The sequence below is a fragment of the Nuphar pumila genome, chromosome 4 (assembly GCF_984573655.1).
Source record: "Nuphar pumila chromosome 4, dmNupPumi1.hap1.1, whole genome shotgun sequence".
Classification (NCBI taxonomy): Eukaryota; Viridiplantae; Streptophyta; class Magnoliopsida; order Nymphaeales; family Nymphaeaceae; genus Nuphar; species Nuphar pumila.
The window spans coordinates 136,538,963-136,551,445 of NC_143252.1; the positions used below are offsets into that span (position 1 = coordinate 136,538,963).

The 12,483-nt window shown below is 41.2% G+C and overlaps 1 protein-coding gene across 4 annotated transcripts in view; it reads right to left on the minus strand.

Annotated features, from left to right (window-relative positions):
- The window catches only part of LOC149841214 (5-formyltetrahydrofolate cyclo-ligase, mitochondrial-like), a 54,253-nt gene continuing 41,770 nt past the window's right edge, over nucleotides 1-12,483 (minus strand). For all 4 annotated transcript variants that reach the window (XM_090003690.1, XM_090003688.1, XM_090003687.1 and 1 more), the window contains 4 exons: nucleotides 747-788; nucleotides 616-661; nucleotides 384-454; nucleotides 1-302 (listed from right to left, as the gene is read on the minus strand). In XM_090003690.1, coding sequence (XP_089859816.1) covers nucleotides 169-302; nucleotides 384-454; nucleotides 616-661; nucleotides 747-788 — 293 coding nt within the window. In that variant the 3' untranslated portion in view covers nucleotides 1-168. The remainder of the gene's footprint in view (nucleotides 303-383; nucleotides 455-615; nucleotides 662-746; nucleotides 789-12,483) is intronic.

The window sequence follows — 12,483 nt, forward strand, 5'->3', positions numbered from 1 at the left end:
GCAACAATGGACGGTTTGACAGCACATCTAAATAACGTGTTTCTACATGCAGCACATGAAGTGCACAAGCAAAACATATGAGAGAGAGAGGTTGCAATAAGTTCATAAAGAACTAGGATCTACAATCCAATCCAACCATTCAACATGATTAAACATTACAATCATCACTTAAATTCTCTCCATCGCAGTGGGGGTTATTCGAACGACACCTCCTGGAGATACAATTGCATCTACAGGAACATCAGTTTGAGTTGCAGGAATTGGACGTTCATCAACTATCTGCAAGGAATATGCCAGTCCAACTGCAAAAAAAGAAGAATCTAAGCTGTGTGCTACTGGTACGAAGATGTATTGCAGTAAACAATAATGAGTTGGTTAAGTACCAAGGAGAGGCTGTCGCCACTTATGCCTAGAAGCAAGCTCCAGGTATTTTGTCAGAAAACAATCATAGTAACTGAGATGAAAAATAACGTTAAGTTTGAAACATACTATTATGGAAGCCTAACATCATAGCAAAAATTGCTTGGAGAAAACACCAAACAAAAATGAGAATCATCAGAAACAAACGTCAGCTACAGAATAATATAAGCCTTTGACTCTTTGATATGAACATACCCTCCTCCACGTCCCAAGCGTCTTCCAGATCTATCAAAAGCATAACCTGAGAGAATGTTAGAGAGGACAATCAGTACTTTGACTTACTAAAGACACATTCCAATAATACTTTCACAAGAGACGCTGCTCACCAGGTAACAGTAACAGGTCAACTGGGTGATTTGCCTGAATAACTGCAAAGGAGTAAACAGTAAAAGCCTTGGCATTCTCATGACATCAATGTTATCAAAATAAAACATAAGAGCTACGACAGGCCTCAAAATGTAGTGATCTATGAAAAAAACAAGCACGATTAAATGACTGCAGCTTTCAATGCTCCAGCCTGTTCTAACCAAACACCAGAGTTTAAAAGTTGCAACTTGATCAAATGGTCAAACCCGATTCATTTCTGCAAACAAGTTGGTGAAGAAATGTATGCTGTAAAATAATAAATCAGGTTGACTATCATAATATATTTGAGTATGATGAAAGAACAGACCAAACAAGGGCATTCACTGGTGTTCACCAAGTTTTAGTGTACACCCATGGGGCCCGGGGTCAAGAATATCTCTCACACTCAATCTAACCTTATGGACGTATCAAGCATAGTTTGTTTGTTAGGAATCATGCCTTGGTCACATTTTTCAAAATAAAACCATGGCTTTTTAAGTCATGAAATTTGGTGCATTGTGAGCCATTGATTTTTGAAGCCCTTGAAGTTCCTTTTTACAAGTTGTAATGAAATTCTGGTGCTCTCTCTCTCTCTCTCTCTCTCTCTATATATATATATATATATACACACTAAGAGAGCTTTCGAAGGGTTTTTCCCGTGCATTACTTAAATCTGACTGTACAAATGTGTTCGGCTGCGGCATGGTTGATTAACTAGGAAACAACACTTGGATCATGTTTTTTCGATGAAAAACATGTTTTTTTAAGCCTTGAATATTTAAAAAAATCTTAGACTATCGGTTTGCCCATGTAGGGACTTTTTTGTCTTTTTACATGGCTGTAATTAGTACTGCCCATTAGGGACAGTTTTGTCATTGTATATATTTTTTGTTTTTTTATTTTTTTTTTATTTTTTTTATTTTTATATAAGGGCATATTGGACTTTGTCTAATATAGTTGTTGGGATCTCCCCAATGACTATAATTATAATTGTTGGGATCTCCCCAACGGCTATAATTATAGTTGTAGGGATCTCCCCCTGGAGTCCAATGTACCTATTTAAAGGGGTTAAACTCTTGTTATTCTTTCTCAAGTATTGTTCAAGTGAATAAAGATTTATTATTTTTATGTTTTGTAGTTGCCCATAGTGCTATTCTTTGCACTTTTGTGCTTTTGTAATTGTTTTTACTTAGTTCTTGTATTCTTCTTGGTGAACTAGTGTATGTGCACACTTTACTGTATTCTTGTATGCCCTTAGTGGGTTCTTTCTTTTACTTCCGTTTTCATTACAACACCCAATTATAACATGTTGAAGGTTTTTGGTTGTACATGTTTTGTGTTGTTACCTGAGAAATATAGAGATAAGTTCTCTCCTCATGTTGTGAAATGTTGTTTTCTGGAGTTTGCAGAAGGACAAAAGGGATATAAATGTTATGATTCTATTAATAAGAAAATTTGGATTTACAGACGTGGAGTTTGTGGAGCATATGCCTTACTTTGAGCATAATAAGGGAGAGAGAGTGAGCAAAATATATCATTTTTTATGCCTTACCTAGAGGAAAGAAAAAGAAAATGAAGTTGCTCATTTTCAAAGTGATTTTGAGTATTATTCGATAGATTTAAGCAAGCATATGAGAGGAGGCAAGGAGTAGAGACAATACCCTTTTTGGAAAGAGTAGAGCAGAAAGAGATTGAACCATTATATGCCAATCCTAATTCCCCTCTGGTTGATTATGTTGATGCATTTCAAGTTGCTTCCCCTCTTGCTATTTAGGTACGTCATAGTTCTCATGTTTCTGTTCCTCCCACTAGTTTTGTTCTCTCTAAAGCATTGTATATTCTTGGCCCTAATCAATTCATATGTTGAACCTAGTTCTTATGCAGAGGCAATTTTCAAAAAAGAATGCCAAAAGGAAATGATTGAAGAGTTAAGTGCTCTGGAAAGAATGCAGACAAGGGAGGTTGTAAAACTACCACCTGGAAAAAATATAGTGGGATGCAAATGAGTTTATAAAATCAAAACTAAAGCAAATGGTTCAATTGAGAGGTCTACGGTCAAGTTAGTAGCTAAGGAATACAATCATCAGTATGGCATTGATTTTGCAGAGACTTGCTCCTGTGGCTCATATGACGTCCATCAAAACCTTGCTTATGGTTGTTGCTCTAAAGTCTTGGATTATATGGCAGTTAAACATGAAAAAATGTTTTCTTAAATGGAGACTTAGAAGAAGTCTGCATGGAGCTTCTGCAAGGATATTTTGATCCTGAAGGAAGAGTGTGCAACCTAAAGAGAGCATGTATGGCCTCAAATAATCTCTAAGAGCATGAATTGAGTTCAGTTCAATTGTAAAACCCCATTTAAAAAAAAAAAATCTGTTTGGACCCGGGCCGGGTCGGGTCCGGACCCGACCCGGCCCCCCTTTTTATTTTAGGGTTTTCAAAAGAAAAACCCGAGCATTCGGGCGCCGCAACCCCCCCCCCCCTTTCTTTCCCCTTCGTGTGCGGGCAAGTTTGGGAAACCCACCAGGGGTTTCCCCTTTCGATTGCCCCTGCGCCTTTTTGAGGGAGGTTGGAGGGCGAGGGGAGTCACGCCTCCCTCTCGCAGCCCTCGCTCCCCCCTCCGCGCCGGTCTCCTCCCTGCTGCGTGCGCCGCCGACGCCGGCCACCACTTCCAGGTACGCCGTTCTCTTCTCCTCCCTCTTCTCTCCTCCCCCCCCCCCCCTCTGTCTCCTCGCCGGGAGGCCGACAGGCGGCGCACGGCCCCTGCCGCGCCCTCCTGCGTCCCCTGTACCTTTCGGAGGGTCGACAGGGAGCCCTCGGGCCCTGTCGCCATTTTTCTTTTTCTACCGGGGCTGTCGAAGGGCCAACAGGGGTCCAGTCACCCCTGCGGCACCTGTTGCCGTCATCATTTTGGGGGTCGCCATGACTCGGTCTGGCAGGGGCCCAGCCCCTGCCATTCGTCGACTCTTCCGGGTAGGGGCCGAGGCCCTGCCACCTCACCGCCATCGGCAGGGGCTCAGCCCCTGCCGTCTCGTGTCTGTCGGCAGGGGCTCAGCCCCTGCCGATTCGATGTTTCCGGCAGGGGCTCAGCCCCTGCCACCTTCATTTTCGCAGGCAGGGGCCCAGCCCCTGCCACCTAATCGGTACTGGCAGGGGCTCAGCCCCTGCCACCTTCATTTACGCAGGCAGGGGCCCAGCCCCTGCCACCTAATCGGTTCTGGCAGGGGCCCAGCCCCTGCCACCTAATCGGTTCTGGCAGGGGCTCAGCCCCTGCCACCTTCATTTACGCAGGCAGGGGCCCAGCCCCTGCCACCTAATCGGTTCTGGCAGGGGCTCAGCCCCTGCCACTTTCATTTTCGTAGGCAGGGGCTCAGCCCCTGCCACATTTATTTTGCCGGCAGGGGCTCAGCCCTGCCGCTTCTTTGCGTTGGCAGGGGCTGACCCCCTGCCGCCTCAGTAGTTTTCGACAGGGGCTCATCCCTTGTCGCCCCGTTGCTGTCTGCAGGCAAGGGCCCGCCCCTTGTCGTTTTTCGGTTTTCGGCCAGCAGGGGCACACCCCTGCTGCCTCTCTTTTTCTCCTATAGGCAGGCTTATTTTTCTACTTCTCCGCATAATAATTAGAGTAGCACTGTTGCAGACCTCGCATCGGACCCCCGCTCTGGCTCCGCGGCCCGAGCCTCGTATCATCTACACGCGTAGACGCACGCAGCTGCACGACATCCCGAGGTAGGGGAAAGTCGCACGATGGGTTTGTAAGAATGAAATAAAATTATAAGGATTTTGTGATAGAATAGTTTTTTTGGCATGCATTCTCAATCGTAGAATTTCCTAACTGGTGATTGTCTGTGTTGTGTTTCTGCATCTGTATTCTTTTGAAATTTCATACTTATTGTTGAAGCTCTACGAGTAGACTCATTGCTAGAAAGACCTTATTCCTGTATGTTCGCCTGGCTCACTGTTATAAGTTACTATAAATGCCTTATTGATTATTGCCTGATGAATCTTGGAGGTGACTTCTTGATTCTTAGTATTCGAGCATGCCAAGCATAATACAGACATTTATAAAACCTCGTGATAGGCTATCTATCGAGAACCCACAAATTTACTTTGGTAATTAGACCTGAAGAAAAGTATGATACAATAGTACGGGAGGTCATTCAGTACCTCAAAGTGATTAAGAAATTCCTTATTGATATCCATGAGATGATACCGGCCTCCCCAGGCCCCTCTGCTCAGAGAGCAATTCATGTTACGTATGAACCAAAAGAATCATAAACCATTATGCTGCCCTCTCATCGTAGTTGTACCTCTGGGAAGGTACGATCGTACTTTTGGACAAGTACGTCCCATGTGGGTTACGATGGTGGGATGATGAGGTTGTGGCAACCTCGATGAGTGCAATTAGCAAAAGGCTGAGATCACATAAAAAGGTGACCATTCGCCTTCACAGGCAAGATGCTCGAGTGGGTCTAATAGACCAGAGCATGTAGGATGGGGCGGCGGTTAAGAAACCCCCGTCGTACCCTTCCGATCTTCACGGTTCATCAAGGGAGAGGATGGATGGTACAAAGACTCCGATGGACAGGTTGTTAACAACCACCCCACGAGCAAAAGACTCGTTTTTCCCCAGTCATCGGAGTTAGGAGAAATGGGATTACCATAAATTATCCTAGGTGGTAACTCCCAGGCACTTCTGCAGAAGTTGGATGCATCCATGGGCCACGAATGCCTTTGGGGATTTACTCTCTTGGTCATTGACCGTCCCCTTAGGAGCGGACTCAGTCAGCCATCCGGGTTAATGAAAACACCTGACATAATAAACTCCCGGATCGGTCTCGACTGTTTCTACGTTTCGCGTCTGTGCGTACCCACAGGCCAGTTAATATCAGAACTTAAATAATAATTTTATGAATAAATGTAGATGACTGAGACTTACACTGCTTCAACTAACCACTCTTTGCACTTATTACATTTGTTAGAATAGACTACAACTGCTTTAATTGCTTAAATATCATAACTGTTTATCTCACGAATGTCCTGTTTTATTTTCATTATACTTATCTGTTCGTGCACCTACTGGTTTGTTATGAAACTGACCCATTTCATGAGCAGGTGAGGAGTAGGACTTCACTGGCGGCCGATGGCGTGGTGCAACATGGATCAAGATTCATCTTCTTTCTGCCGACGGCTTAGCTCTGGGACTTTTGGGAGTTTTTCTTAGATTTATTGAACTTTGGAATAAAATGCTCATTTTGTAATAAACTGCAGATTTTAATCGATTGTCTTATTTCTTAAATTCCTTTAAGATGTTGTACATGTGAATGATGGTTTTCCAGCTAACGTACCCAGGATTGTTGACTTGTGTTCCTTTCTAAATGTCTTCCGCTGTTGTTTTTAAATATTAAACTTTAAATCTTTGAAAGGTTTTTCGATAAGGTTTTCGAAATCACAAGTCGAAATTTTGGGGCGTTACATCAATAGTCAGATCATTGGCATTTTAATAAAGTCATCATGATCCAACATTGTTCGTCATCTTCTAATCTAGGGAAATGTATACTTCTTCTATATGTGGATGATATGATTGCTAAAGGAGATGATATTCAAAAGATTGAAGACACAAAAAGAAAATTGGCTAGTATATTTGAAATGAAAGAGTTGGGAATCCTAAAACATTTCTTCGGTCTTGAGGTGGCATACTCAAGACAAGGAATCTATTTGGCCCAACATATACTAGTGACTTGGTGTTAAAAGCAAGGCTTGTTGATACTAAGAAAGTGGAATCCCCTATGGAGGCTAATGCAAAGCTAAGAGCATTAGCTGGAGCAAAACTAAATAGTCATGTTCTATTCAAGCAATTGGTTGGTAGTTTGATATACCTAACCATAACTAAACCAGATATTTCATATGTTGTACATGTCAGCCAGTTCATGAGTGCACCAAGGTTAGTTCACCTATTTGTTGGATTAAGGATAATCAGATGTGTTAAGGATACAACGAGCTATGGGATGTTTTCCTCTTCCACTCCTTGTGAACTTAGAGCCTACTGTGATGCCGACTTTGGGGGTTCTACTAGATACATACTATCTACATCTAGTTTCTTTGTGTTTCTTGAAAGTTGGTTGATTTCATGGAAGAGTAAGAAACAAGAGAGAGTGGCTCTATCTACAATTGAGGCGGAGTATAGAGCTATGACTCAAGTCACAATAAGACACATTTGGATTATATGGTTATTGAGAGATCTTGGTGTTATTATTCATGAGAAGACCCCTCTATACTTTGACAATATAAGTGCAATTCATATTGCCAAGAATCCTGAATTCTATGAGAGAACAAAACATATTGAGATTGATTGTCACTTCACAAGGCGTGCTTATGAAGATGAGATTATCTCTCTCATGCATGTGGGGTCAAAAGATCAAATTGTTGATGTGTTTACAAAAAGTTTTCCACTATGTCACTTTAGAACATTTCTCTCCAAACTTGGAATGATTCTATTAGCATCATCTCAAGCTTGAGGGGGAGTGTTGAGAATGTATTTTTACCCTTATAGTGTTAGCCCCCCACTTTGTGTACAAATCATTATTTATAGGGGCATTTTTTGTACTTCTATTGTAGCTAGTGGTAGAGTCAACATTTTTTGTCTTTTAGTGAAGTAGAGGGATCGTCCATATATGTAGTTGTAACTTCTCATTCTTTAAGCTAATGAAGTCCATATTATTCCTCTCTCTTCTCTTCTCTTCTTTCTCTTTGTGATTTCCCTAATTCCAAGTCTTTGTGAGACTAAACATATTTGCACGGTTACATCTAACATTTGGTGGCTAGATCCATCCAAACAAAAGTGTCTACCATTGTATAGTATCATTGTACAAAACCACCATATATATATATATATATATAGAGAGAGAGAGAGAGAGAGAGAGAGAAGGTGGTAGCTACCAACCACTTTTCTAGCTAATTGTCGTGTTAACAGGGAGTTTGAAGGGTTTTTCCATGTTTTCCTTAAATTTGTCTGTATAGATGCGTTCGACATGCTTGATTTTATAAGAATTGACTCTTGCATCATCCAATTCCGATATACAGGTAGGTTTTTATAAGATTTAAAAAATCAATGGTATAAGATTTTCCTAAATATTCAAGGCTTAAAATTCATTTTTTCATATAAAAAACATGATTCAAGTGCCACTTCCTAGTAAATTGACCGTGCCGAAAGAATGAATCTATATATGTGCACGGAAGTAGCTGGCCTAGGCCGCTCAACTTTTTGAGCGTAGTGGTGGTTGGTTCCGATTCGAATTGAGTTGATCCTCCGTTCCCATCTTTCAAAGAAGACAAAAATGTGACCCCGGCAATCTTTTGCACTTGAAAAAGAGATGCCATATAGCCAATTACATTACTATGAAGTTCAATAGTGGATTCAATAATCTATCACTTATGGAAGGGTCCTTCACACTAACCCATCAAACAAAGCACACATGCAAAGAAAGCTATTTGAGATCAAAGACAGGGCCAAATGCCATTTCTTTTCCTATCAAACCTTCTGTTGTTTTCCTTAAGTATTCTTTTTATCTAGTTCTTTACTTGCTGGATTTTATGGTATTTTCAACATTCGAGCAACACGAGCAGCAAATGGATTAATTTATTAATTCCGAAGCGAATGCCTGCCTATCGCTGACTCAGGGCTCACACCTTCGTCAACTTTATTTTTGTTATGGGCAACAAAAGCAACAAGCAGCGGAGGAATCAATTATTTTAATTCTGAAGCGGAAACAACAATCGCTGACTCGAGGGATCGGCGAAAACAATGAGGGATTGGCTCAAGGAGTACTAAGAAAGGTGCTAAGGGCTGTGGGTGTAAAACCCGAGATTGTTATTAGAAAATATTTCAAAAATTTTCAAGTTGGGCCTAGATCCATATTTCGGATCTAGGACACATAAAGGGGGTAATTAGGGTTATTTGGTTTAAATCTTGAATTAATAATAATAATAACACTAAATAAAAAAAAATTAAGTTTTAAAATTTATCCGAGGATCCACAGTGGATCCATTTGGATCCACTTGTGGATCCATATTATGTTGGGGGCGGGTTACGGGTCCCGGGTTCGGACCCGAGCCCCACCCCATGTCAACCCTTTTAAGAGAAAAGGGCAACCCGATAAGGGTTGCCCGAAACTCCCGTAACAAAAAAGGAAAAGGGGGAAAGGGGGGGGTTACGCAGAGCGTAACCGACCTCCCCCCCCATCTCGGCGTGAAGGGGGGAAGGGGTCTTGCCCGATAAGAGGGAGTGGAGAGGGGACCCTCTTCACTCAGCCTCATCTCTATCCCTCGCCTCTCTCTCCACTCAGTCCCTCAATCTCCCTCTCCCTGTCTGCGTGCGCACACCGGAGGAAGAAGAGGTCGCCGGAAAGTGTTGCGGCAAACCGCAACCACCAGTAGCCACCAACAGCCACCAAAGTCTTCCAGCAAGCTCCCTTCTTCACGGCAGCCGCGGGGAGCGACACCAGCCGTCTGTGCCTGCACGTCCCGAGCCTCCGATCGCCGGAAATCTTCAATAAGGTACGGTTCTTCTTCGAACCTGGATGAGGAATCGAACAGGGGTTCGATTCCATACGTTGATTTGGGGGTTTTCTTGATAAACCCTAAATACCCAAATCAAATTGATTTGGGGGTTTTCTTAATATGCCCTAAATATTGAAATCGGAAAACAGAAATCGTATATGTTTATGAAAACAGTAATCGTATAGGCTTGAAAAAAAAAATGTTGTTTCATGTTGCAGGCCACTAGTGCATGGGTTGGAGGCGACAAGCCCAGCCGACCCAGTCGGCTGGGTGCTGGCCTGTGACTCGTATGAAAAAAAAAAAGGAAAAAAAAAAAGAGGGTTTCCTGTGTGTGCACTTGATCCCCTTTAATGAAAATCTTAGAGATTTTTAACGGGTGTTTCGGTAGATGATGTTTTTGGATGTTGGTATTGTTTTTGGAGCTATATAGTCTTTGGATCTGTTTGTTTTACTTGTTTTCTTCATTTTGGATTTTCTTGTGGTGTTTAGTATGATTGTATTACGTAAAGAGGTGAATTGCTTAAGAAAAATAAATAGCCTGGACAGAGATTTCTAATTTGGGCGATTTTTTTCAAGTTGGTGTTTGTGAAATAGCAAAAAGAACTGTTCTGGGCACATAAACGGTTGGGTTTCAGTGTTGATGTTGAATGGGGAGGAGGTTATGAAGGTTGTCAGAGACCCTAATCAATCAGATTTGGGGGATTCGGTTGCCATTATCAAATTAAAATAAAACCTTATTTGGGGTTTTTGTTATCATTGTATGTGCATAGGGAGAGTCATGTATAACCTGACTTGGGTAGGTTACACGATGGGCATTAGGTGCATCATGAAGTTTTTTGTAGACAAAATCTTTTTATGCTATTGGATTAAAATGTTCATATTAAGCCGTGTACATTGATGTGATTGGTTGCTGAATATCATTCCTTCATATTTTGATAAGTATGAGAATGTACTGCTATACTTGCTGCTGAATACGCAAAATTTTGAAATCATAACACCCAGACTTATGAAAGGCTGCATGATATAACTGAAATTGGGTATTAGAATGAGAATCTAAAACTGAATGTTGAAATGCCATTACACAGCTCAACGTGTGTTCAGTTTTAAAACTGCATATATTGGCCTGCGTATTTTGCCTTGTATTCTTGTACTGAAATTTCACTAGACTGATAGTTAGTCCGTAACCTGTCATAATGGAGTTTTCACTTGAGTTGAGCTGGAAATCATATGGTCCTTCCCCACTCTTGCTTCCTTTATTCTTCTTACCTGTGCTTGATTATTACTAAATTAATGTCTTCATGGCATAGTTATACCTGAAAGGAATCTGTAACCTGTTTCATGAGAAGGATGATTTGTTTTGTTCTTGCTGTTTTCATTTGGGGTTATCAAGCCTCCGAAATCTATTTAAAATTTTGTCTTGAAATGTCATATTGTGATGTGCCAAATAGGAGGACAGCATTATTAGGTACACATAGCCGACCTCCATTCTTTTGTACAGTTCCCCATTCATATTCGGTAAACTGGGCACCACTGTTATCATTAGAGAATGGGTTCATTAGTATTTACTGTTAGGCAATATATTGACATAAAATGAATAAAATGAAGCATGACTAACTAGTTATACTTGTTAGTAATCATTAATGGGTCAGTTGTGTATAACAGTGCTCATGTTACACTGTTTAGGGAGGATGGATACATGAAACTGAAATTATACATATGGAATGTATCTTGCTTGTATGTCCCTAGATGAACATTATATTTTTGGCTAGAATCCATGTGTTATTTAAAAGCTTGTGTATTGGATTGAGAGAAAACACTTGCCGTGGAGGTTATGCTTTCACTAACTGTTATGATTATGGTACGCATGAGCGTGAGCATGATTCAATTATTAGTAAGTCTTCTTGAACATGTACACTTGATTTATGTGTGAAATGGTTCATATACACTCACACACTTAAAGAAACCATGGATTGGTTAAGACTCATATGTGATGTAGGTAACACACACATATTGAAAATGCATATGAATGAATTATGACATGCATATGTTTGGGTTTATATTTGCATGAATATGTATGTTGTTTGGCATTTTGGCTTAGTGTTATAAAGGAAACACTGTTATGGTTTTATTATGTGATGCACCGATGGCCAAATTGGACCATCATCGGCCTGGAGTGCCGTGGGTTGGTTTTCTTTTATTTATGTTTCTAAATGCATCACTTGGCACATTACTACACTGTTCTAGTGGTGGTTACGGGCTGGAGTCCCGAATGGGTCCCCGCAAGGGAGGATGCGGATTTTTCACTTTACTTTTGCATATTGTGTTGCAAACTTAAAGAATGAATTAAATAAAAATATAATAAGAACAGTGTAATTTACATTCTGGGATATCTCATCTGGAGTATGAGAATCTTGGATATCCGGTCTTGGGGAGACTGTGAGGATACAAAAACTCCGTGTGCGTTGTTGCCCCTGAACCCGATATTGAGGTTCTTCTCCTGGCCACGGTTTTAGGGAGAATCCGCCACTTTACCCGGGAGTGGTGTGTTAGTCACAGCTGTGAGTTTATGGTACCAAGTGGCATTTGTGGGCGTGGGGTGTTCCTTGTGTCCCCGACATTAGATGTGGAGGTCTAATGTTCCGATGGATGGTGCTGTTTCCTGATATCGGTCGAGGGCTAAGTTGGAACCCAGTAATAAAATACAAATTGTGTGTTAAGCTACCCTGGGAACCTACTTGACCTCGGGGTTTGTACCTGTTTGGTGTATCCGCGGGCCACGGTAATTAAAAAGAGGAACTTAAAGATGTGTGCATCTAATAGGGCATGCATATGGAAAGATGAAACTTAAATGAAAGATAACAGAAGAAATCATGCATTGCACCTAATCATGCATTTTTCTGTTATGCATTAGATCATGCATGTTTGACTCATTCTTGATATCATGACATCATTTGTTGGTAGCATATGACTTACTTTGTGAAATCATGCTGAAAGGTTTGATCATTTAGTTATTGATATATGACACTGTTTACTGTTATTGACTGGTGAGTAAATGCAATCATTGGTAGTTATGGAAATTTAAATGTTTCAAATTTTATATCTGCACTCACTCAAATCACTGCATGAAATCTTATCCATGTTCTTTCTCTCACCTGGTTTCTT